The sequence below is a fragment of the Ammospiza nelsoni genome, chromosome 5, assembly GCF_027579445.1.
Source record: "Ammospiza nelsoni isolate bAmmNel1 chromosome 5, bAmmNel1.pri, whole genome shotgun sequence".
In the NCBI taxonomy this organism is placed as follows: Eukaryota; Metazoa; Chordata; class Aves; order Passeriformes; family Passerellidae; genus Ammospiza; species Ammospiza nelsoni.
This window is the reverse complement of record NC_080637.1, coordinates 35,823,227-35,849,788: the sequence shown is the minus strand read 5'-3', so window position 1 is coordinate 35,849,788 and position 26,562 is coordinate 35,823,227. Positions and strand designations below refer to the sequence as shown.

The window sequence follows — 26,562 nt, the reverse complement described above, 5'->3', positions numbered from 1 at the left end:
TGTGATAAGGGTTTTGGGCACTTGCCATGGTTTGGTTGATGCGGAATGCTTTTTTTTTTCTGGCATAGCTTGGCACAAGCTAAATAAATCCACTACAGAGCTCCTCAAGTAGACAACACCAAGTGCAATGGTCAGATGCTGACACCCATGTCTTTGTTTTCTTATGGCACCTACCAAAAGACAGAGTTTCCAGAATGCAGAGGTGAGTAACACTCATGCTCCTCATCCCAATGCATCATGAATCAGTTCCTTTCACTTTTTCATTTAAAATTATATTAGGATGAGACACTTAATGGAATGAGATGATGTGCACCTGTTGGGAGCACCATAACCAGAACATTTGGCAGTTTAAGGCAGACTGAGACCGCTGCTGCTTTGGGGGACCATTCTATCGCAGCAGCTTTTGACAGTGGAATGAATTCAGGACTTAGGAAGTCAACAAGTGAAACAATGAAATATCAGGAAAACAAGTAATAGTGACAAAAAGAGTAGGATGACAGAAGTTGTTGCTTGTCTAGTACTGGGCTGAACTCTGCATAAGCCAATGCAGCAAGAGCCCTTTATCAAGAAACATCAGAACACAGTCACACGATTTTTTTATGGTGTCCTTCTACTTTCCCAGCTTTGCAGCTAGGGCTGCACCTGCAAAGACCTTACAAAAAATGTTACTAAAGATACTAAAGGGTATTAACAAATGAGCACCAGAAAATTTCTTACTACTTTCGACTGATGCTTCTTCTCATTGCAGGATGCATTGTTTTTTTAAACCACTGTCATCCTTGCTAATGGTGTGGATTTGAACCTCCAAGACCAATTTGGACAGTGATCACATTGCAGTATGCACTCTGCTTTATGCTTGTTTGAACAAAGCCACAAAAAGGCAGCCACCAGACAAGAGAGGTGCAAACAAGTTATGCAAGGCTTCCCAGGTGACTCAGCAGGTCCAGCCAGGTAGCTGCCTGCAAACAGGCAGCTGTTTCCATACTGGTGCAGTTCTCCTTCCCTCAGCATAGCTCAGGCTGGTTCCTCCACATGTTGGTGAATCCAGTCTTCACTTCTTGAATCTCACCTGGATTAGCAAACACTTGTCTTTGCTCTAAAATGGCAAATCCCAGAACAGCACTGAGCAAGCAATGCTGCTGGTTGGTCTGCTGTAGGAGGATACATTTATTATGAAGATATTTTCAAAATTATATCGTGTATGACACTTGCTTCATACCATCAGTCAGTCACAAAATGTTTCCTGATCAGAAATCATAATGGTGATCATCTACTTCCCTATGCAACCACCTTATTATGTTTCAAGGAAAACTCTGATGTGTAACGATGTGGTAGAGTGCCCATCATCAAAGGTATTTAAATGTGATTGGACAGATTGATTATTGCTAGATTATCTCACCAAAGGTCCCTTGCTCACAAAAGGTTGGACCAGATGATCTCGCAAAAGTCCCTTCTGACCTGGGCTGTTCTGTGATTCTATGATTTAATTAGTGGTTGTAGTGCTGCAGGGACCCACATAGTCTGAGTGAATTCATGTACCTTCTCTGATTTATGCATTACAACAGGCACATAATTGTATCCCTGGGCTGCACCTTATCCCCCAACAGAAGCAGTGTTTAAATTAAAAATTATTATCCAGTTATAGCAATAGCCAGAAGCATACCTACAAAGCTTTAAGGGAATAACTTTCCTGTAAAACAGGTTAACTCCTGCTTGAAGAAAAGTGACTTAATGCCAATTCAAAATGTTAGATAATGAGATGTAAATAAAAGGCTGCATGGGGACCAAAGCACTGCTGGAAGAAATGCAGGGAAAACAAATCCCACTTACAAATCTGAGATGCCCGCTCCTAACAGATTGCAATGTGAATAGTGCCCAAGTTGGTTGTGTAAAACACCAACAGAATTTCATGACATTTCAGCCCTTCACTGTCAGAAAAAGTCAATCTGCGGAATCAGCTTGTTCTAATACCCAAGACAGGTGGTATACCCCCTTTATTTTTTACACCACTTTATTCTGCTGTCCCAGGAAACTGGGTAATGATGGACCACTCAAATGCAGCATGTGCAGACCCAAGACAATCTGCAGCTGTAACAATGAAATAGAAATTTAAAATAGATACTGGTGATTCTGATACCAGTATACTTCAACAATCACAGCACCAAGTCTGGGTGACACCTGACTAAAGATTTCTCGCATGTAATTATGTCAAAATTTTACTTAAACATCTATCACATCCACCAATCAAGACAAGCATGAGGACCTGTAAGTCACAATTGTAACTGCTTCAATTAAAAGGTTTTTGAGTGTATTGCCTTGGTGCTGTGGAAATATTGATGCCACTTAATTATTAATGCAAAATCAGTGACAGAAGTATATACTAGGGGTACCGATGGTTCTGAAGCTAAAGAATAATTCTAGCATTTTAAGAATGGAATTAAATTTGTTAACTGCAGTAACTTATTTTCCAATTTCCAATTGATCAACTTCCTGGTTTTCTCTTAACTCCTCCTTTTTCTTTTTACTTCCTGCATTTTTGTCTCTCCAAGTAGCACTGGGACAGGGGCTATCCATCTGCTGCCTTGTGAGCCCAGAAAGTGCTTGGTGACCCACACCAAGTTACAGGCATTTTGTCACAGTCTGCCATTGCGCACCACCTTCGCCCAGAGCTTGTCAGTTTACAGCTACCGAGTAGTTAAATGTAACAATATCTGGCTAAGCTACAGTCAATACACCTGAAGTTAATGCTGTCCTTTTCAGAGTTTAAGTGTGCTCAGATCTTTCTGTATACTGGAAACTTATGAGTGGAAATTTCAAAAGCAACTCAAGTATCATAACCAAGACATGACAAAAAAAATTCCAAAATAATGGCCTTTGAAGATGCTAACTACAGGAATTCAGTGAGATCATATTTGTTCATATGATCACAGATCAAAGCATTTCATGCTGCTATGAATATGAAATCAGATGTCTTCTCACCATGGTAAGCTGGTTTTCAAACGGACTCATAAAAAATAGTGAAAAAAGCTGACCATGTCCACTTCAGTGGCTGAAAGTACACTTCATTTCAGGAAACAAAACAATACAAGAATAAGGCATTTATCTGAAAAAAAAAGTATCTTACAAAAATTTTACTTGCTCAATTCTAGAAACCACAACATTATTAATAAAATCATAGAAGACAACCAATTTGTGTTTATTTAGAAGCAGCATAAGTCCAAACAGTGCATCAAATTCCCAAGTGTTTATTGTTACAGTTTAAGTGCATATATTACTTCCATAATTTTGTGCCCTTCCACAGGAACAGACATAGAGCAGCTATACAATTTGTTCTTTACAAAAAGCTTTTACTACTTTGAGATCTCATCTTTATAATAGGGGAATACAGTGAAGTAGTTCCAGTGATGAATTCCAGATCTATACAGACTAGACTTATAAAGAGTAAACTCAGTATGGAAGGTGTTAAAGTTTTTTAATATTCCCATAAAAGGTGACAAAATAAAAAAGTCAATTGAATTAAGACAGGTAATATACACAAGACACTTGTAAAAAAACCCAGATGTTCAATACAAAACATTAATCTACCTTTAACAAAAAAGGAAAAGCTTTTCATAAGTTAAAAGTATGGGCCCACACTTCTGAATGTCACCGCAGAGAAGTTATGAAGGTATCTCTAAAGTTCAAATACAATCCGTACTGGCTACACTAGTTCTGCAACTTTTATAAATGAATGATGGAAGACAGAATTACCTAACACAGGAACCTGAGCATCAAAAATTAAATCTCTATTTTTAAATGGTTTATATGCGTGATTTCCCCCATTTCCAACAAGGATAACATCTGCAGTTTCTTTGGCTGAGGCCATCATCTCTAAATAGAAGCCCCAGACAAAATGGGAAACATTTCCACTGCTGAGAAATAACCAGGGAGTATAGTTTAGTTAGAATGCCAAACACAATGGAACAATTCTAGAAAAATGGAACACTTATAGAAAAAAAACATTAACTTTCTAAAGGGATGATTGTGAATCCACAGCTGTCATATTTAATTTTAAAGTATTTTATGAGTACCACAGTATTGACAAATCTTCATAAATATCATTATTTTTGAAATAAAAATGTCAAAAAAGCACAGAAAATTTTATTATTCTCACTGGAACAGCTTAAAGTTTCTACTTTAAATTTAGACTTTTGTTTCCAATGTTATGTATAGATCATTTTTATCAAACCTTTTCTCAGGGAAGTGGAGATAGTATCAGGATAGAGAATAGGCAATAAGGCTGAATTCTTTCTTCCCTGCCCAAATACCTCCAAAAGACCTTAAAAACTGTAGTTAATGAGAAATACCAGAATTCACCCACTCCATCCATGTTACCATTGCCTTTATAAAGCTGCAGTGTATTTTGTGTCTAACTTGGATAATAGCCACAAGGCTCCATCACACTGATTGATGTGGATTAGACTTCTATTTCCAGCTTCCTGCCTTTCCAGATGCTGGGAACTGGAGAGAATAGACACCAACACTTCAGCTCCATAAATGGAGGATAAATGAATCAAGTGCTTCACCTCACTTGGCAATGACCTACATCCACCTGAGGAGCAGCAAGAGCATTATTGACAAAGCATCTTCCTGAGAGATGCTGATTGCCACATGAGGTTTACAGCCTTAACAAGTTGAGATGGAAAGTCCTTCGGCTCTTTGAACGTTTCAGATCCATCTCTTACAGACTCCTTGGAGTCTCTGAGCAGGACTGAACATAAATTATTTGCATGCAGAAGACCTTAAACCATTTCAACGTCTTGGCCAGAAAAACCATGACATGCCTGGAAGCACCAGAGCAATGATTACAGAAGAAAAAAGATTTACGGCGTTGTTGTCTAATATAGGTTTTCCAGATATGTGCTTGGAGTCTTTTGTTTGGTGGTTAACAACCATGCCAATTGTCTGGTCAAAACCTGGAAAAAGATAAAAACTTCATTTTACAAAGCCAACTGAAATGAAGAGAAACTTAATAACCAAGTATATATACCTTCCTAAATTTATTTTACTATAACAGTGTTAAATCTCTGTAAGAAGACATCTTCAGACTAAGCTAAATTACAGTTAGTTTAATTTGGTACCTTCAAAGAATGGGGTATAAATGCAGTATTTTACATTAGAAGTTACACTTCTGTCAAGTCTTCTCTCTTTATGTAGTTACACAGCAAAGAAAGGAATGAAACAAGTTAAATTAGAAGAGGAAAAAGCTGCTCCAAGTCACTCTAAAGGAAAGGATGCTGTTTTGAACAAAAACAACTTATTAGCAACATGTTTTCTGGCAGGAAGACATGTTTGTTTAAAAAAAAAATGGAAACACCATTATTACTTAATCTGACAGAAAACAAGCTCCTTACAAAGGCTGAATTTATAAATTCTATTTACACAGCAATTTTATACTACCAGCATTTTTCTGTAGTACTTAGGTAATTTCTTGCTCTACCTTTGTATTATCAATACTTTAATATTACTTCATTAGGTATTACTGTACAGACACCATTATCCTATGTTTTGTCCAGCTGCACCATTCTCTATGCTGATAAAACCACACCAATCTAGAATGCTTGATCTTAACTCACACTGTAGTGAAGTGTAACTGGGTACATGCACATGCAAACTTTAAAGGTTGGAACATTCCAAATGAAATCAGTATATTTTATATTAATTTTTTTCTTCTTAGATTTTACTTTCAACACTCACAACCTGTAAATTTCAAAGAAAGCTGCTACTGTAATAAAAAAAAAAATCTGCATCTCAGACAAAATTTAAAAAATCCCACACTACAAACCTCCCTGGCAGGGATATAGTTGGTAATACTGTTTTGAAACATACATTTAAACCTGGCCCTAAATAATGCAAAACAGCTACAGAAAAATCAAACTTCAAAGTCTAATAGCTTAACTCTCGACACTTGCTATGTTTAGAGAGTAGTACTTTCTTTGAGGAAAAACTGGAATTATCTTTTTCTAAATATATGCCTCAATTGTACATAAAGTGTGTATTCCAATAATGAACAAGTAGGTGAAGTAAGAGTCCTTTTGTTAGCTGTGTTATTTACAGAATAGGCATAGACTGATAACATGAGCAAATTTGAATCGTATTCTTCACAGCTATTCAAAGATTGAATTAATAACTGTGCAGGCAGGAGTGGATTTTCTTTCAGAAACAGTGGGTATCACAGGCTATTAGATACACCACATCTAGGAATATCACCAAAAGAAAAAACATTGGCAGAAAGAATTAGCAGCATACTGTTTTAAAAAAAGAGACAATTCTTTATTCCCACTGCCATATTTATTGTTTTTCAAGATGCTGCAGAAACTAGAGTATTCCTTCTGAGTCCACACTGAAAAGGGGAACAAAAAAGTGGGCTGAAGGAGAGACTCAAATGAGCAGCACAATTTTGCCAGCATCACATCACATACACATCACAGCATGTACATACACAACATGGTGTACGTACTCCAGCAATGCTTTTGAATTTGTAAAATAAACTGTGTAACTTGCACGCTGTCCCTGCTGCAGCTAAAAAGGTAAGTTGCTGAGCATGGAAAAAACACATGAAATGAAGAAGAAATAGATGCTGATAAATGCAGGCATGCATTAGCTAGGTTTACTCCATTCTCTTAATGCATCTGCCTCATTAGGAGCTTGCAACATTGTCTGAGTGCTTAAGTGTTTCTTGCTCAGGACAGAAATATCTAAAACTTCATCAAATAGTTAAACACTCCATTGTATTTTGAAATTTAATGGAATTACAAAGAATAGAGCATAAAAAATGCTGTATAGCCAAATCCAGAGCATCAGCAAGAGTTGGTAGATCTCACTGTAAAGGCAGACCTAAAGGATTTGTGTCTCTGAGGCAGTTCATCTGCACATTCACACCTTGACTTCCAATTAATAAGTATACCAACAATGAAACCTGGAAACTTAAGTTCTCTCTGTAAACAAGCTGGTAAACACAACAGTGTCACATATGGTTTCTAAATAATTTTGAAACATGGGATAAGTTTACAGCTTAGCCTAAAGGTTGTCTGTAGTGTTTATTCACAGGCAATGAGTAAACACTGAAATAATTTAGAACCAGCCAGTCAACATATTTTTTTTAAAATACATCTTGTCTTTTTATTTAAAGTCACAGCTAGTCTGTGATAAGCTTAACTTATAGGAAACAGTGCTCTGTATTATAGAGCTTCTACAGGAAGCAGTGAAAAAAACAGAAGGTTCACTTTTTCTTACTTAATTCTTACACTTGAGCCTATTGCTAGGACTTCAAAATTAGGAATGGAGCTTCTGCAGTGACAACTTAATCCAACTAAACTGACATTCTTTCTTATAAAATACTATAATTAGACATATAGAAAAGGAGAGGGCAGCAATTGCTTCTTCCAAGGTAACTTGTTGGGTATCTGTCTCTTTCAGTCATCAGCATGACAATAAGCTACAATGAACAAATCAAAATGTGGAAAAGGGCCAACCACCCTTACTCCTTTTCATTTCTATGTCCCTTTGCTCCCTTTGTCGTTTATGCTGCTATTTCTGTAATCTTGCCATTTAAAAATCATATCCCCAGCCCTTCTTGAAGCTCAAGTCAAATTTTAGGTTACACTGGGAGAAAAGAAAAAAAAAAAAGAAGACTCTTACCACTGTATTGCATCGTAGCTCCCAAATACGAATCAACAATTGATCCCAGTAGGCCAGCTGCTGCACCAAACACTATGATGGGCCATTGTGGAGCAGATATTTCCAGATCACTCACACAAAGGAGTTGAGTTATAAAGTAGGCTATACCTACTGTCATGCCTCCAAGCAAACTTGAGATCAGGCCCACTAAAGTAACTGCTCCATTAGTACCTAAGCCAAATAAAGTATAGCTCATTTACAAACTGGTTTTAAAAGACTTGTGATAATTTAAACATTTTACATGAAATCCAAACTGCCCATAGTGAGCTTCTCCCCTTACATCTACTGCAGCTTTTTGCAATTCCCATTATGCTGTTGAGCAGCTTAGCCTGCACCATTACTGCCTGTTACTACTCCTTTCCCGTCTCTAGGGCTAGTTCTCTAGAAATATTCACCAGCATTAAATTAAATAAAACTAGACAGCACACACCTCTCAATGTCACCTGGTATTTGCCTGCTCTAGGAGGTGGTGGGGTAATACAAGAAGAGATTTGCTCAAGAAAAACAAACCTTGAGATGAGCACATTAAAGCAATGCCCTCTTTCAGAAGTAGTATACTACGACATGTTTTACCAGCACATTTAAAAATAAAAGAACTAAATCCATAAACAGAGATGTTTGAGAGCTCATTGAATAAAAATCTGAAGAGTGCATATAAAGAAAAAAAATTCCCATACATTTAACTCCTATCCAACAAGATCTGTTCCTCTGATCAATTTGTCAGCAAGACTCTAAAAAGGTATATTGCTTTAAAGCAGCAGTGGCACCCACCATGGAGACAACGTTTGACAGACAGAAAGTTCACTTTATTCACCCTTGGGAGGATATTAAAGGAAATGAGTGATTTGGTTATGAAGTGAATTTTCTGTACTGTCTCCGTTGAATATATATGTATATTACTTGTTAAAATAATGCCTGAAAAATATCAGTTGATAACTTGCATTATTCATATTAGAAGTATAAACTCTTTTACTATTGTCAGAGATTAGAAGTGACAGCATTCAGAATGATTTTAGCTCCGTGGTTGCTATGCTCGTGCATCTCATCAAGATCGGAAGAAACACAGTTGACTATATTCCATTTCAGAGAATGCATTCCTAGTAACCTTTTCAAATCCCAGATTTCTAATATTTATTTTTCTATGTCTTTCTTGGAACTTTACAAATTGGATGTATAATTCAAAACAGATTAACAAAATATTAAGAACATGTAGAAGAGGTAACACCTTACCTACTGGAACCTGTTCCCAGGTTGTTATCAATCTTGGTTTGCTTTTACTCATAACACTACCAATCTCTGAAGCCCATGTATCACCAGCAGAGCATGCCAAAGCTCCCAAAAGGGATAAGCACATCCATGATGCTGTGTATTCCTTTGAAAAGTCAATAGGAATTTCACCTGGTCCATTTTCTATCATATATAAGAGAGCCAGCTCAGTAGGAACACCACCATTACAGAATACCTGAACCCAATTCCTCTGGCCACCTGAAGTACAGAAACTGAATTTTAGTAATTTCAGGCAACAGCATGAGGCAAAACCAAAATAACACATATCTAAAGTTAAATTTAAAAAGACAAACATTCAAAACAGAAACTTTATGGAAATTTATTTAACAGAACAGAAGCAAAAGCAAGGTGGATTGCTTTTCAAGGGATAGGGTCAAAGCAAGTCTCAACAGTGTTCCCTATTCTAGATGTTACATCTCATCTGACCCTTTGAAAGGAACAAGAAACATGCAGTATTTATTCTCTACAAGGGATCTAAAAGAATTAAAGTATTTTGGCTTACCTTCTTTGTATTCTGAATCTATTTGTTTCTTTATATCTTTTTTCCACTTGGTAAGTTTTGAAGAAGTAACAAAAAATACAAACAAAGAAGAGAAGAAACTGTAATTTGCGACTGTAAGGATAAATCCAACCACCAGACCTGTGAAGAAAAAAGAAGTATATAAAGTTCCTTCATGTAACAATGGTTGTTTTGTAAAGCAATTAAGTACTTCAAATTTTCTGAATATGAAGAGTAACTTCCTGCTAAACCTAAGACAATCATGCAATAAGGGATTCTATTGAAAATTGCTAATTTTATTCTAACTGCTGAAACGTGATTTTTAAGACCTTTTGCCACAAATCAGTTATACTGTGCAAAAATAAAAGAGAAGCAATAAAAACCCCCAGAATCCAAAGAAAATATAACTGCAATTCAAGTACTCTGCCTGAAGAATATTATAATTTTTATAAGGAGCAAATATATATCTGTGGCTGTGCCTCTATCAGCAAGTTTATCATCAGTTTAGGTATTGAATCCCACACCCAAGGTCTCCAAGATAACCTGTAAAACCCTTCTCCAAATCTTAGCAGATGCTATTTCTCTATTCTTTTCTTTGTTAATTTCTGATTTTAATTACACCTCTTTATTGCTGTAATTTTTTAAAGTATTTGATGTCCTTGATGCAATTCACTTTTATGTCCCCTTTCACAGGGGAGGCCTAATTTCACTCGTCACCATGAGTTCTAAAGGACTGAAAGAAAAATGGTTGCATTTAAGAGCAAATGCCAGTATAAATCGGCTAGCAGAGCTGTTAAGAGGTCGGAACATAAAAGTCAGAAAGATTTTTGTCAGTGTAGAAAATGCTTCCCTTAACTCTCACAGACAGAAGATTTGCAAAATGGGTGACAAGGGAAGGAAGGATTTGAGGCCCTGTTTTACTCCACTGAACATCAATTCAGGCAATGTCACAAGACAAGGGTGAATCACTTCACCCTGAAATGTTGCATCAGATTTCAATAAACACTATTGTACACTACGCTGGGCTTTTCATCATGTGGTCTAGAAAAATTTTTCAGAAACGGTCATTTGTTCTTATTGAAGTACAGATTTAATTTTCTTATTTTTGCCAGGCCAGAAAATGCCTCGAACAGCTTCTGTTACTGAAAGGGGAAGCATACAGAAAAAAGAACTGATTTCCCTCCAAGCAGGAAGGCTGCTGACATGATCAGTTTAGGGTCTTTCTTTACCACTACCTCTGCCATTTCCTTGTTTCTCTGTGAATCCTTCTATATGTTAAACCAAACCATATGATTTAACTTCATACTGTACTGAAGTTTAAAAGAATCTTCAAGGTTTATATAACTATAATAGCATTAATCAAATCAATTATGAACAGTAGCACAGGGTTACTTGACTGTTTAAACAAGCATGAGAAAAAAAACCCTGTATGAATCTGGGGTATGTATGCTTACATTTATATTTCATTACAATAGAACTATGTGAGGTCTTAAACTGCAAACAATAAAAAGGACCTTTAGTTTATCAAATGTTCAGCTTAAGTCTCAGAAAAAACATACCTCCCAATGCACCACTGTGATCTAGACTCTTCTTCTTAAATCCCTGTGTAGCAATAATTAGTGGAACCAAGACTGAAAAAAGCCAGCGCCATGGAGAAATGGGTCGTAAAGTACCTGATAAATCAAATAACAGGCTTGGGTTACACATGATCCTCATAAAGCCTTTATGTCTTCATGTCTGAAAAGTCATTATTTCCTGATATGTACTTAAATTTTGATCTTAATAGATATTAAAACTTTTTATTCTTCAGAAGAAAGATAATCATATGGACCGAAGGACAATATATCTGCAATTATCTACTCAATTTTTCCATTCAGCTGTCAAAAGAAAATATATTTAATGAACTGAAATTAATTACCAAAAAATAGCAAAATGTGACAAGAAATAAATATGGTGATATTTTCCATTCTAAAAGGGATTTATGAAGCTCAAAAACTAACATCTGAATTTACTGTGACAAAATTCCACTACCAAAAAAAGCCAAGCAAGACAGTCTGCTAGGTGAAAGTAGTGTGACCACTTTATGAAACACCAGCCCTGTCAGTTCTTCTGAAAGATGATGCAAGGCCCTTAATGTAAGGCTCTTTAAAATACACTTTGAGCTGATTACTTTCTCAGCAAGATTTGAAGTGACAGTTTCAGTTTGAAACACACACAAACTTCTAAAAGCTAAAGCAAATAGCTAATGTAGGTTTTGAAAAAAAAAAATCTTGAGTATTTATTATATCTCCTATACAAATACAAGACATCACAAATCTTGCACTCAAGTAAGTCTCAATCTTGTAAAAGAAAGATTTCACAGAGGCTTGTCTTGCTGGAAAGATAAACATGATGGTTCTCAGCAAGAACTTTTGTGTCATCAGTACCCCAACCTCTGCACAAACACTGGCACCCTGGTGCAAAGCAGGACACAGGAAAACACTCATTGGAACGTAAAGATTCGCAAGAAAAAAATTCTCTTCTGTGTACTGAAAAGCCCCAAAGCCATAGCAGGTGAGCAAGGGGACTCTTGCAGCCCAGGCTGCGTCAGAAATTCCAAAGATGAACACCAGCTGTGTACTAAGAGCCCTCCAGTGCTGTAGCCTGGTATTGCTTGTCACAAACCAAGGCAGCTCTTGGTGCAGACTTGAGTGTAAGCAGTACTGGAACACAAAGGGGTTCCTTTTCTTTGGCTAACAAACAGAATTTTCATTTCTTCAAGGTCATTTTTAAACTAAACCTTTTTGATTTGCTTGTAGGAGAGAAAAGTATTTGTATTAAATTACTACTAAGTAAGACCAAGTTAGGATCTATAATAAAACAATGAATACGCTCTTGAACATTCTGGCTTCACTAACATCTGGCCCACTGTTTGGAGCTTAAGAAATATTATAAACACTACATTAATAAAAGTATGTTTGCAGTATTTTTATATTTCAGACTGTGAATTTTACCACTTTAAATGGGATGAATTATTTAAAGCCCATTAACTACTGTGTGTTTCATTCACCTTCTTGAAAAGCCAAGGTCTTTCTAGTCTCAGGCAAATGAATGACAGAAGTTTTATGTCCTTCTTGTTCCATAACCATTCCCTACAGAAAGGAGGATTTGTCCACAGTTTTCTCCTTTCTATCAGGCCCTGTACTGATTTAGCTGGTAGCAGGTCTCCCCATGCTATACTGTAAATTTCCACTCACTTATAAGAACAAGGACTAGAATATCCTAATTGTCAGAAAAGCTATACCTTTGGAGAGCAGACACACATGAATGAAGTTGCATGTTTAAATTCCACTTGGGTAGTGATAAATGACACAAATAAAACCTGGTTGTGAAGCCTGCTTCTGCATACCTTCTATACATCTGGCATCTCACTACAAGCCAAACCAGAAATATGCAGACAACACAGATTTAATGCTGTACCAGAAGTAACCCATCCTAAAGCACTGAAAAACACTGAGCAGAGACATGCAACTGCCTCTACAAAAGTCAGCTTATACTGGTGGGGTATTTATTGTAGTTTCTTCTGGACCCAAGGTGTTACTAGGCAGTTGAAGGTGCTCATACTCTATCTCTACGCACTTTCAGCAATACTGCAATGACACTGAAGCTCTTCCAGTATCAAACCAGCTGGGGTCTGAATGGTAAGTCTTTACCTGTCTCAGAAACACAACTGAATTTTTCTAGGCATAAACTGATACTGCAGGCAGTATCAGCTGGACTTGCACACTGCTGTAAGAGTGGCCCTAGAGCCGAAATGAGAGACCACAGAGAGGACTTGTGTCCCTGCAACTGCACACAACTAAGTCACAACCAGCCTGAGCAGAACGCTGAGCTGACAGTACACACCTCAGCCAGGCACTCCATCCATACATCCCTGTCTTCTTATAGCATTTCCCGTTTCTCTGTTCCTCGACTAAGGAAGTCTTCCTGCATGACCTGTTCTGCACGTTGCAGATGTTGCTGATTCCTAAAACAGTTCTGAAAGCAGGCACACTCTTCCCATGCTGTCACGTACTTCCCCTGATACAGAAACACCTTTGTCAGCTCAGCTTTTCCTTTCACTTCTTAATTTTTATTTGCTTTCTTCTGGAGAAAGACATCACAAAGGACACCAACATTTTAAATTGTACATGATCCCTCGGCAGAGCTGCAAGTAAGCTGCTGTCAGCATCTTCTAAAGCACCATCACCTACCGTGAGAGCTGAGTTACCGGCTCTACTGACGAAGGAAGGAAGGGGCTGCGCACACCCCTCCTCCCATTTCTGTCCCCTGCCTAGAGGCCGGAGGGGAGGGTTCGCCCGTGGCCGTGCCATGTCAGCCTCTCCCGGCCTTTGGACTCACCGTAGTACGTACTTGCAGTCATCGACACGATCCAGAACGCCAGCGAAATACAAATGAGCAAATTCAGGATGACCATATTCGCCATCATCTTGAGGTATTCTCTGAAGAAATCCTCCTGGTAATAGGACATGGGAATCAAGAAGGACAACACCTGCTGGGAAAACACAAGGCGCAGGGCATCAACGACACGGCCACCACCTCCTTCTTCTCCTCTTTCTCCTCCCGCCCGGCCGGAGCCGCGGCCGGGCCCGGCCCGCACCGCCCCAGGGGCGCTGCCGGGAGGCACCGAGGCGCTCATGGAGAGGCTGCTGCGGCCACCTCGGCCGGCCCACCCCGGGCTGCGCTGCGCGGTACCGGGCGGCCGGAGGCGCTCGCAGCGCCCGGCCCCGTCACCGACCTGTTCCCTGGGGCCGCGGGCGCCGCCGCCATCCCGCCCCGCGGCCTCCCCGCGCATGCTCCGCAGGCAGCCGCGCGGGCCCGCCCGCGCCTGCGCCGCAGCGAGGGGGCGCTGCAGCTGCGGCTGCGGCTGGGGCCGGGGCCGGGCCCGCGCCCTGAGGAGATCTCGCTGCCCTCGGGCGGGGATGGGGTCGCGCCCCTCCGACAGACGCTGCCAGTGGAGATCCAGTTTGCGAAATAAAACCAAGAACGACACGCCTGTGAAAGGCATGAAGTCTGCGGGTAATTAGTGAGACCAATGAGTACCTGGATGAGGTTTGAAACTTGTTGGAGCACTTCGAAGTTCATTAACAGCAGAAGAAAGAGACTTGAAACGTTTCCTAAAGTTGACTTGGGAGGAAAACATGCCAAACCTGCCTGGTGGCTTTTCTTGGGGCACGTCAGAATGCCTCCCAAAACACTCGAGTTGAAAACAAGCTGACATTAGCTACGGGACAGACTGCACAGCTCCCACTTCCACACATCAGAGCTTTCTCAACAAAGCACGGTAAGAGGTGAAACTTCACAACTTCCCAACAACCCATTGTTTTGAGGCAGCAGCCTCAAAATAAACTAGAAATAAATGAAATAAATAAGACTTCAGGCATCCCAGGAAATAATGCTGAAGAAGCATTTAAGCATTCAGCGCTTGATCAGTGGAACATAGACCAAAACCTTCAAGTGGTACAAATGAGTCCCCTCATGAACATCAATAAATAACATCAGGTGCTTCTTTCCTATGGACTTGTAGCAGCAGCAGCAGCAGAACAGAATATTTATTTAAAAATTCAGCAAGAGGCAGAGTAATAAAAAAAGGACAGGAAAAGATCTTTGATACACAAGAGACGTAAAGCTAGAAAATTCAAGTGAGCAATCTTGATTTAGGAGATGAAAATTTCCTTACTGAATTTGGGAATAATTCTGGCTTGTGGAACCCATTTATTTTTGACGCATGTTCTCTTATTTTCCATTCAGTATCTGGAGTAGCTTTCTATTAAGGTGTGAACTCCAGTCCGTGTGTTCTTTTTCTCTCAGAAAAAGAACATGATTCATTTCTCTCATAAACTTGGATATATTTTCATGTTGTTGTGAAAGAAATACTTAGTTATGACTCAGAGCTGCTTCTTCAAATGTTGTCTAAACTAAGAAACTTACTCCTTAAAGATTTACTTGATTTTAGCTGAAGAAACTAGGCCTATTTCAGAGGCTAAGTTAATACTTGGGTGCTTACAATGTATTTTTTCCAGGCAATTAGAGACAAAACTTGAATAAGGTGCCTTAGACAAGGCTTTATTTTATTTTCTGCTATATTTATTGGTAACAAGTACTGGTAACATCCATAATTATCTCAAGTAGAGATACCTAAAACAGTAATACTAATGTAGGTGTACTGATTTTGATATATCTAGTCTTCTCTCTTACCTCCCAAATTTTCATTAAACATCCATTTGAGGTCTGAATTTGAGATCTAACAATCAGACATGCAGTAGCTGGGCTGCTTTGTAAGAACAGGACACCTTTTAAGAATAGCACTGATATGACATTGCTTAGGCTCTTCTGCAAAAATCTAACTAGTTGAGATTTTCAACCAGAACAAGATCAACTCTACTTAAACTGGTGGCTGAACAAGCAGCTGCTTGTTCTGGTACAATGAACTCCCATAAATGTACTCATTCAAATACATCCTTAACTGTAATAAGTTGTTTAATTTATTGCTTACTTTTTGTTTTCTAAACTGTAACAGACTGATACTGGAATTTCTGGTGGAGAAACAAACATTCCTGCAGGAATCCTAGAGCCCTGGCTGTTATGTGTGGTTCTGTAAAACTGTGGGATTGTGATTAATGGTAGCACACAGGCTGGTGTGAAGAGGGGGCAGGTTTGAGGAGCTCTAAAGGACTCTTCAGCTTCCTTCATAGATCCCATCCCCATGTGAAGTAGCACTTGGCACTGATTTAGGGACATACCAGGCTATTGCACTGGTTTATCTACAGACCTTGTCTCTTGGCTTAGAGCCAAAGGTGCTGCTGCTGGAGTTTACCTGAGCAAGAGCAGCAAAAGGGACCACAGCTCTCCACTCCTGGTGTGAGAGAGGTGGTTCTGGTCAGGAAACGTCTAACAACCAGTGCATGAATAATGTTGGCTTTGACTCCTGTTTCAGCTCTAAGTCTTTTGTTAAATGTGGCTTCAAACATCTTTCTTCCAGTGTTTCTGATTGCCAACAAATTTTCCTGCAGTAGCTTGGTACACATTAAATGTTGCAAGTAGATTAGAAAACAAGGAAGAAAGGCACACAAAATTAGACTTCTTTCTACATTTGGAAGCTGAAAGAAGTAGCTACAATTTTGAAAGTAATGTCTACAACAGCTCTGTAATTGCCCCATATATTGTGTTTAAACTATTCTTTTCTAGATGTTGCTCTTTTTTCACTAGGTCCTGTAATAATGGTAATAATAACAACACCACAACAACACCACCAACACCACTTTTAATTAGTAAAAGCTGGGTTTTTAAAAAATTTAAATTGCCATCTAGATGCTTACAATATTGTGAATACAGAATGAATGTATTTAAAAAGCCATCCTGAAACAGTCAGAAAATATTTAATATTTTCTGTATTATATTTAATACATGCAATACATTAATTTCATAGTCAGTTTTTACTTATAACCCTCCCCCCATTCCTTATTCACACCTAATAGTAGTGATAAGCTTGACAATTAAAAAAAAACAAGAAACAGTTGTTTACAACAAATAGATCTGAAAGCTTTTCCTCACACTTTCCCATCCAAATTCATATGTGGAATAAGAAAAACTTGAAAAGTTTGAATTAAAAAAATTGGAATGATAAGCTACCCAATATTTAGAAGAAGAGTTTCTTCTTACCTTTTACCTAAATGTATAGGATGCAAAGCACTGCCAGTGCAGTCTCTAGGAGAAAAAAAAAAAGAAAAAAGTAAGATTTAATAAGAGGCAGGAATGTGAGATTATTAAAAGCAGTGCAACAGAAAGATAAGAAGATGTTACTGTACACAGCATGCTAATAAGTCTTTTACACTTATTCTTTTCCTAGGAATTTAGTAGATTTGCCATAATACAGCATAACATTTCTAAACTTTTATGGCAATTTTAGAAGTAGATTTTGGACTTTTTTTTTTGTATCTCGGAGATAAAACTTTCCAGTTGTCTTCACTGCTTAAAACATTATTCACACTTATGCTTGATAGAGTGCATTATGAATAATATAGCTTGAAAGTTAAATACTAATTTAAACATCTTTTATTCTCCTTTGTTAATCTTGTTTTCTTAATAGAACAACAACAAATAATCTTGTTTTCTCAATTGTTTCTTCTTTGATTGAAGACAAAATACTGTTCAATACATGAAATTAAAAATCTGTAAAAACTGTTAACATTGTATTAAGTATAGCTGTTCACAAGGGCCTTGAATAATATTCACGCTCTTAGAAAAGACAACATAGTAAGATTGTAAAATTTTATGCTGATAGTGTATTTAGATAGTAACAGAAAACAGAAGGGGAAAAGTTATACTGCAGATAAATATTCATCTTAAGTAGAGCATTCATAATTAGTAGCCACCTGTGAAAATACCAACCAAATTGCAAACAGTCATTTTCATACTGAAGGAGTTGCTGTACAGATGAATTCCTAACATTTTTGAGGCAGTTAAAAATGTCAGGGTTTAAGACTATAGCAAAACTATTCATACCAGGATTTGGATTGTGGACTACAAAGCGGCCAATGAAGAATAAATATCCAAATCGCTTACCAAAAAAGAACAGAACCTAGAATGAAGCTTTAAGTATTAAATTTATTAAATATGTGTGGATAGGCTTTTGCATTGCGTTAAATGAATCCAAGGACAACGACACCAATTAAAATTATTCCTAGTAGCCTAATTGTCCTTTTTCCGGTCATTTATTACAAATGACCCAGCTTTTTACTATGTGTTTATGCTGTGTTTTTCTACTTTATCAAGTAGATAAAGGAAAGAACCAACATATTGAAAGTAGCATATTTTCAAGATTGTGATATCTCTAGTATATTTGCATTCTACAGAGAATGAAGTTAAAGAATTAAACTAGAGTGCAAAAATATGTTAATGGAAAAAAAAAGGGTTCAGCAGTGGGTAATTCAGTAATGGGGAAGGGTAACAGTAAGCAAAGCATGTAAAGATCTAAAAGAACTGTGCACAAGGAATGTCCGTCTTCAGTCATAGACTTGCTAAGATGGTAAAGAGGCTTTAAAGTTGCCAGGGGAGGAGAACCTCCTTTCATCCCAATCCCATCACTGGTTTGATGCCAGTGCCCCACAAGAGATGTCCAGACCCTGGAGGAGGATTATAGTGATGCCTAAAGATTTTTAGCTTCTTTATATATTTGTAGCTTTGTAGATTTTAATATGTAGCTGTATAGTTTCTAGCACTTTCTTACGCTTTAGAACAGTAGTTACCCTTTCTCACACATTATGTCACCTTCTGGAAATGCAGTTTGGTCTTATTTTCAAGGAAAAGGATTTCCAACAAGGACATAACAAGATGCAGGGCTAAGAACCCCTTGGAGTGACTCCAGTGGGGCAGGTCCAAGGGTGGGTTACCAGGACAACCAGTCTCCCATTGGATGTACTAGCTAGATATACTAATTAGTTAAACTTCTAAAAACCGTCTAAAAAAATTTGATGCTGCATGTGCACATAACCTTTCATTGAAAGACTGCTCTTTATGCTATCCATTCTAACATTGTTTGGAAAGTTTTTCTTCTGATTTTAGGCAGCAGTAGGTAGCAGGAGAGTACCTCAAGAGCAGCACAAAGGAATTCCAGCAACTTCAACCAGAGCTGGTTTCATTGGGGGTCCCAACTTAAATGGCTCTATGAAAACACACACAGCATGGGGAATAAACAGCAAGGAGTTAGAGATGCACATGGCTGCAGAGCCACACTCTTACTGGAACCATAGAGATATGGTGGGATGGTGTTAGAATGAAGTCATACCAGAAGGATGCATCTCTTCAGCAACAGATAGGAGCACCCTCATATTCACAAGCCCTCACCTTCCCAAGGGACTTCAGCCATAACCATATCTATTGGAAGGACAACACAGCAGGCCATAAGCAATACAGGAGGTTCCTGAAGTGTGTTGATGATAACTTCCTTCTCCAAGTGACACAGAAGCCAACAAGGAGAGGTTCCTTCTCCGTTCTCGGCCTGTTGTCTCTGCCCGGTTAGGCGTAGAATGGCCTTGGGACAGCCCGCACTCCAAAGGACGAGTGCACTCTTCAGATTTTTTGGTCTTCAATATTGTTTATTAATTCTTATCTACAAAGTTGTCTCCCAGCCTGACAGAGGTCTGCCCAGCAAGACAGCCATGGGCACAACTGACCTCCCACTGGGCGGTCATCTATTTTTATACTAAAAACTACGTATAAGATATTTACCTTTACCTTTCAATACCTTTTACTCTTATTAACAAGTGCAGATTTAATGTGAACCAATCCCAAAGTGCCAACATCACCATCAAAGATGGATGACAAGAAGAAGAGGAGAAGGACAAGACACGCCCTAATTCCTCCATCTTGTCTCCTAAAAACCCCCCTGTACCGAAATCCCAAAACCTGTGTTTTCACCCTGTGAATAATCAATTCCTTCACCACTTATCCCCAAGTGATCCTCTCGTCCTCATACAGGTGGCACATCCCATGCAGGGTCAAAATCCAACCACCAAGCACTTCTGGCAACATTCCAGGATTTCCGAGTCCCCCAGGGGTTATCTCGGCAACTCTGGACATCAATAGTGATGTGCTGAGTTCCCACAGTTCTTTGCTGGGCCTCGTCTCACCAACAAGGAGGGGCTGCTGCAGCACGTGATGCTCAAGGGCAGCTTTGGCTGTGAGTGACCATGGAATGGTGGCTTTCAAGATACTTAGAGCCGTGATGAAGGTGCAGAAAAAGCTCACTGCCCTGGTCTTCAAGAGAGCAAGCTGGTCTCCAAGGGTTGGCTTGGTAGAGTACCACTGACTGGCATCAGAGCTGCATCTCTGCTGTATGGTGTTAGTCATGTTACTGTCTGTGCAGAATTATGGCTATGCAGAAACAGGACTGGCTGGATTTCAGATTGAGATAACTTCTAAATTATTCAGAATCATTATGTTATATACATTTTTATCCTGTGAAAACTCATGTCTTCCACATCTGTCACAGCAAGTAGGTGTAACTTGTCATACATAATGATTCAAATCAGCAGTTTAACTTGTTTAGGCAGACTGAGAAGCAGTGATGGAACTATGCATATATATATTTTTCCCACACTGGTCATAGTTAGATTTTAGGGTCTTGTTGGGGTTTAAACCCAGTTGGCAACTAAGAACCCGACAGTCACTCACTTACCTCCTCCCCACCCTGGTGGAATGGGGAGGAGAGTCAAAAGCAAAACTTGTAAATTGAGATAAGAACAGTTGAATAATTGAAATAAAAGAAAAAAAAAAGAATAATAATGACAGTAAAAAAGAAAACCAAGTGATGAACAAAGCAATTGCTCACCATCTGCTGACTGATGCCAGACACCATCCCTGAACCCCTGTTAGCCCCTCTTACAGGTAACTCCATCAGTTTATGTAATAGGGCAGTGTAAGTTTTCTGTGCTGTCTAGGTGGCCTGGAAAGCCCCAGGGATGGCCTTGAAGAGCCGGCGCTTCAAAGGACGAGGAGAGACTTCTGATCTTGTCTCGGTGTTTATTAATTGTTTATCTAAAAGATTTTCTTTCAGCCCGACAGAGGTCTGCACAGCAAGTCAGCCATGGGCACACTCAGCAAGCCCCCGGGGCGGTCACTTATCTTTATACCCAAAGTTATGTGTACAATATTTATAATTTTTCCCCAATACCTTCTACCCTTATTAACCAGTGCACTTTTAGTAATGACCAATCCCAAAGTGCCACCATCACCACAGAAGATGGAGGCCAAGAAGAAGAAGAAGAAGAAGAGGACACGCCCCAATTCCTCCATCTTACTTCTTTGGACCCCCCTGTACCAAAATCCTAAACCCTGTGTTTTACACTCTAATTAACTTATCCCTTCACCATTCACCCAGTGAATTCCTCCCAGTCCTCATACAGGTGTCGTCTCCTGTGTAGGATCAAAGCCCTGCCACCAGACACTTCTGGCAACATTCCAGGACCCTCGAGCCCCCCAAGGGTGGTCTCAGCCACTCTGCACCTCCATCCTGAGGTGCTGAGATCCCACAGGGCAGGATGGTCTGCAGTGTGGAATATCCCTTTTGCCACTTCAGATGAGCTGCTCAAGCTATGCTCCCTCACAGTTGTTTTGGGTTTTCTTGTTGTCATAGATTTTGTTTTTGGGGTTTTGTTTTTGTTTGGGTGGAGGGTTTTAGTTGTGTTTTTTGGGGGGTTTTTTTGTTTTGTTTTTTTTTTTTTTTGGTCTGTTTATGGTTTTTTGTTTTGGTTTTTGGTTATTTTTTTTGTTTGTGGTTTTTTTAGGCTTGTGTACCACCTCACTGTCAGAGCAAGAGACCAAGAAAGTCCTTGGATAAACACAGCTTAGCAACAACCAAAACACCAGGGTGTTATCAACATTATTCTCATACCGAATCCAAAACACAGCAATGCACCACTGCCAAGAAGAAATTAACTCTATCCCAGCCTAAACCAGGACAGATCTTTGGCTCAAGAAGTCTGTCATACGTTTAGGTTCTTTAGCAGATGATTCTAGTAAATACTGCTAAAGATTTAAGATTACTAACTTTCATTGTGCTTAAAATAATTTTTAAGAGATACTGGGAGGTGAGGGGGTCAACCAAAGCTACATCTACACATGGAATAAAATCTTAATAAAAAAACATTACCTCCAGATTGTTAGTGACCAGGCCTGGATTCTGACTAGCTTGCCAAATATTTAAAAAAATTTTTTTGTGTCTTCTTGTTATCAAGATTGAATGTAATGAGCTCAAAAAGAGATGTCTGAATGCAGACATGATAGTTTTATCAATGACTTGGAAATCACTGAGCGTGTAGATGACCAATGCCTACTAGTCTTGGTTTGCCAGAACTAAGCAGAACAAAGATGGAAATTTGATTTACTATTTTTAACTGACTATTCCAACCAGCAGACTGATGGATTTCCTAGGGGATGTCTGTATTACAAGAGTTTTGTTTGTATTCTGTACTGACTTTAGAAGCTCTCCAACAAAAAAACCCAAACAAACAAAAACGCATAACAAACAAAAATAAGCAAACAAACAAAACAAAGCAAAAAAATCAGATACAACTGGTATGTTTTGATACTAGCTCAGCAGCACTTAGCAAAAGGAAAAAAGTAATTGTAATATTCCTAAACATTTCCTAATAAAGAAACCACATGAACATGCTATCAAGTCCAACTATTTGTGAATTTATATTTCATTGTAGAGGTTCAAAGCGTAGACCACACTGAGCCACTGGAAAGGAAGAGCAATGGAAATGTGTGGCTCATTTAAAAAATAATCTCCTTAATGGGATGATAAATTACCTTTTCTTTGATCAAGTACCCAGATGCTGTGTCTATGTGAATAGTTTCTGACTGAGACTTTCCAAGCAGTTGCTCAAAATGTCTTTATTTGCATCTGAAATAAAAGGGCACTAAACCACACAATGGCTTCTGAAGGGCAAACTCTTCAGTGTAATCAATAGGTGATAGTGTTTCATCTGTTGGGTCTCCAGTCAGGACATACTTTCTTATCTTCCCCACTGCCTTTTCCTAACATTGTTTTCAGTTGCTCTAGGCCATAGTGAGTCCAGCTCTCTGCCTTTTCCATGTGAAGAGAGTGGGATGCTTTTGTAACAAAACAGACTTCATGCATTCTGGAGTGGCTGTACGATGCTGCAATGCCATGCAAGTCAGGGAAGATGTGGTGATACAATGAGAAGACTGACCCAGAAACTCAAGGGAGATTATATCAACGCCATCAAATGGATGAAACCATATAATGAATACTGATGGGAGAAATACAGTAACATCACTTCATCCACAACTGAATGTAGTCCTCATTTATATCTATTTCAGTTGATTAATACTAGAGGCACAGGAGAGGTTACTGCATATGTACATAATTCAGTTCTGACTAGGGAAGTATAAAAAAATATTTGCTATACCTCTTTTCTGCAGTTATATTTCTTAGTTTACATTTATAATCCATTATATGCAATCTACTAAGGCATGTAAAATGCCTCTTAAATCACTTTCAACTTTATTTAATCTTTTTATGTTACTAAAAGCATGGAATAGTTGAAAGTGAAGTATCAAAATTAATATGAATACTAAAACTGAATAAAGGCACTATTAGTGTCTTTATAGGGTGTTATATACAGATGAGAGGCACAAGCATCAGCTATGAAGACACAGCTTAAATACTGAGGATATTGTGTCTCTCTGAATCAACAACAAGTACTTTATGTTTCTATAGCAGCTAATCATAAGAAGTTAAAAATCTTCACAAATGGGCAAAGTTTAAGGAAGGGAAGTAATATCAGTCAATGCCTTGTTCCAGATCACATGAAAAACTTAACAACAACATAAAACCAGATGATCTGCCATTTTTTTTATACACAGTGAAACATGTTATTGAAGATTTTATTAAACGTTTGTAAAAATTGCCTTCAGTCCTAAGCAGAATCTCTGGATCCTATAATAAGATAAATAATAAAATAATTTTTCTATTGTTACTCATTTAACAACTATAAGGAAAATTCATGAGGGAAATATTCAGCTGTGGGTTGAATGCAGATTCAAATCCACAGCATAATGGGACCTTCCTCATTTATTACAATGAAATCTTGTAGAAATCTTGTACTGATTTGGTCTTGTGCCACAGAAGACCCTACACTTTAGTAGTAGCCTATTAAAAACTACTATGGACAGCAGTGGTGTCTTACGTTTTTGAAGAGACTTATTTTTCTTACTTACACTGCAGCAATCATGATGAAGTTTTATATTATAAAACTCATAATTATTAGATTTACTGCAGATTGTAAATTTGTATTTGTAAGGTTGTATCTGAAAAATTATATATTGTGTCTTACGTGGGCAAATGTTCAGTTTTTTATAAAACCAGATAATTATTACTTCCTCAGAGAGACAAATATTGGAGGATAATGCACTTGCCAAGTGCACTACAGATTTAGCTGTATTTTGCAGATAGACAAAAGCAGCAAGTACTCTGTGATCAATAAACTGGATTTTGGGAAATCTACTTTGTAATAAAGAATGAGCTTTTTATCATTGAATATTTATTAAAAAAATAAGTCATGTAAATACAATATTTTGACTTTGGCAGTAGAGAATTTTGGTCCTGGTTCACGCAGGGCAAATACCCACACATCCAACTTCAAACACTGCTATGGAACTGAAGACTTTTTCAGTTTAGAAACTGGATAATTTAGTATGAAATATGAAAATATCCTGGAAAACTAAAACTACAGAATAAGGAAGGAAAGTTTTACTGAGAAGAGGTGGCTATAACAACACATGTTCAAAAGTTAAGCAGAAATATCCCTTACCGTATACTCTTCAGTCCAGATTCAGCAGACTGGTGCAGAAGAAGTATTTCAAAGCCAAGATGAGTTTAAGTCCTATGACAAAGAGTTGCAGATTCCCAATGTTTTCAGCAACTGAAGTTTCTCATCAGAAAGACTATTGCACTGCTTATTCTGCCTCTTTGCTGTGAAAATTTATTCTGATTCTTTGAGTCAACAACAGTAAAGTGATGCCACAGGAAATCATTCCGTCCTGAAGCAGATTAAAAATGGAGAAGTCAAGACTGACAAACAGGGCGGAGCCCAATCCACTCTTCTCATGCCAAAACAGTGGCAATTAAAGATTTATTTTCTTGTTCTCCTGACTTCAGAGATCCACCCAGTGTCAGAAATTGGTATTGAAGTCCCAGAACATCCTGTCATTGTACATAATACTCAAAGGTAGCACTGGTTTTAATCTCTGAAAAAAAAGTTTTGACAAGCTGGGGGTGGGGGGGGGGGTTTGTGGGAGGGTGTGTGTGGAAGTATCTTCTTCATCTGTGAAAGGAATCTGCATTTATGCCTTATTTATGCCTTTCTCATAACAAACATAAACAACACTTGGTGCTCTGCTTTTCAAGATACTATATTCTTCAGTTCTGTGAACTCTAGAACATCACTATAACAACAGTGATGTTCTAGAGTTCACAGAACTGAAGAATGGAGTATCTCCCAGCTGCCAAGTCTTGCAAGTCATTTATTTTTTCTTGATGACATGGACATTTGATAATATAGATGCAGAAATGAGAATAACTAGGATTCAAACAAAATCTTCTCAGAAGAAATCTCAATAAATAAATAAAAAGTGAACATTTTAAACATTCATTATTATTTTAGTAGAATGGCTCATGACTTTTTTAAAATATATTTTGCAGACTTTTGGCTTGAGACTTTACCAGCCTGCTTTTATGTTAATTATTTGAGACTTCCACCTGTAAATATGTCCAAGTATCTGGAATTCATCTTATATGTTTAATTTCTCTTATGTCAGACACTGATTTAGGTGTCAGCCTTAGGTACACTGGAGCTGTTTTTTTTTCCCCTTCCCCTAAAGATTCAAACCCAAAAGAACATTTGTCAAAGACTGTGAAAACAAGAAACTCGAGAACTCTTCCAGAGTCAGAACAGAGAGATTCTGAATTTGTTATTCTTTTTTCCTGAAAACTGATCTTACAGTTTTACTAGAAAAGGCTCACATGCAAATATAGCTAGTAATGAAAAATTTTCTGTACAATAATCAGGCCACTATTAGCTGCTGGCTGACAGAAGGTACTGAAACTTTTACAGAAATGGCTCATGACATGATGTTCAAGAATTGCCTTAGGACATTTGCATATATACAGTCAATTTGAGCCTATGGATGTCACTCTCCTCCTACTAATTAACAGAAGGAGATTCCTGCAATGTATCACCCCTCTGAAGTCTGTTACCTCAGAGGAACTGAAACAAACAGCAAAGAAACTTTTCTTTCTGTATTAACTAAGAGAGAAGACTTTGATTATATATTTATACTGCTAAATGAAAAATAAAAAATAAAAGTAGCTGCGTGCAGTTGAAACACTGACCTCTCAGTAATTGACACTGCTTAACTGTACAGCTACTCTCCAGATGTATTTGGACTGCTCTGAGGAGATGATTCCAGGAAGTCCCTAGAGAGTGGGC

General features: G+C 38.2%; 1 protein-coding gene across 4 annotated transcripts; it reads right to left on the bottom strand.

Moving 5' to 3' along the window:
* Positions 1–3,175: 3,175 nt before the first annotated feature.
* Positions 3,176–25,112, bottom strand: TMEM19 (transmembrane protein 19). 4 transcript variants are annotated; one of them, XM_059472698.1, is made up of 8 exons: positions 24,886–25,112; positions 17,207–17,251; positions 13,886–14,039; positions 11,065–11,178; positions 9,509–9,646; positions 8,950–9,204; positions 7,681–7,890; positions 3,176–4,955 (listed from the first exon to the last, which is right to left on the bottom strand). In XM_059472698.1, the coding sequence occupies exons 3-8, from the start codon at positions 14,013–14,015 to the stop codon at positions 4,792–4,794; spliced, it is 1,011 nt and encodes a 336-aa protein (XP_059328681.1). In that variant the 5' UTR covers positions 14,016–14,039; positions 17,207–17,251; positions 24,886–25,112; the 3' UTR covers positions 3,176–4,791. The 4 variants fall into 4 exon arrangements, with proteins under 4 accessions (XP_059328681.1, XP_059328680.1, XP_059328682.1 ...); XM_059472697.1 differs by lacking the exons at positions 17,207–17,251; positions 24,886–25,112 and adding an exon at positions 14,283–14,326 and having other exon boundaries at positions 13,886–14,036; XM_059472699.1 differs by lacking the exons at positions 17,207–17,251; positions 24,886–25,112 and adding an exon at positions 14,283–14,297.
* Positions 25,113–26,562: the final 1,450 nt, after the last annotated feature.

What these genes read in the sequence shown, in the direction of transcription:
- TMEM19 (XM_059472696.1), bottom strand. Translation starts at nt 14,183, where the DNA reads ATGAGCGCCTCGGTGCCTCCCGGCAGCGCCCCTGGGGCGGTGCGGGCC. An exon ending in GACTGCAAGTACGTACTACG is followed by an intron (nt 11,179 to 13,885) that starts GTGAGTCCAAAG and finishes TTGATTTATCAG; the next exon opens with GTACTTTACGACCCATTTCT. An exon ending in AGCTACGATGCAATACAGTG is followed by an intron (nt 4,956 to 7,680) that starts GTAAGAGTCTTC and finishes ATCTTTTTCCAG; the next exon opens with GTTTTGACCAGACAATTGGC.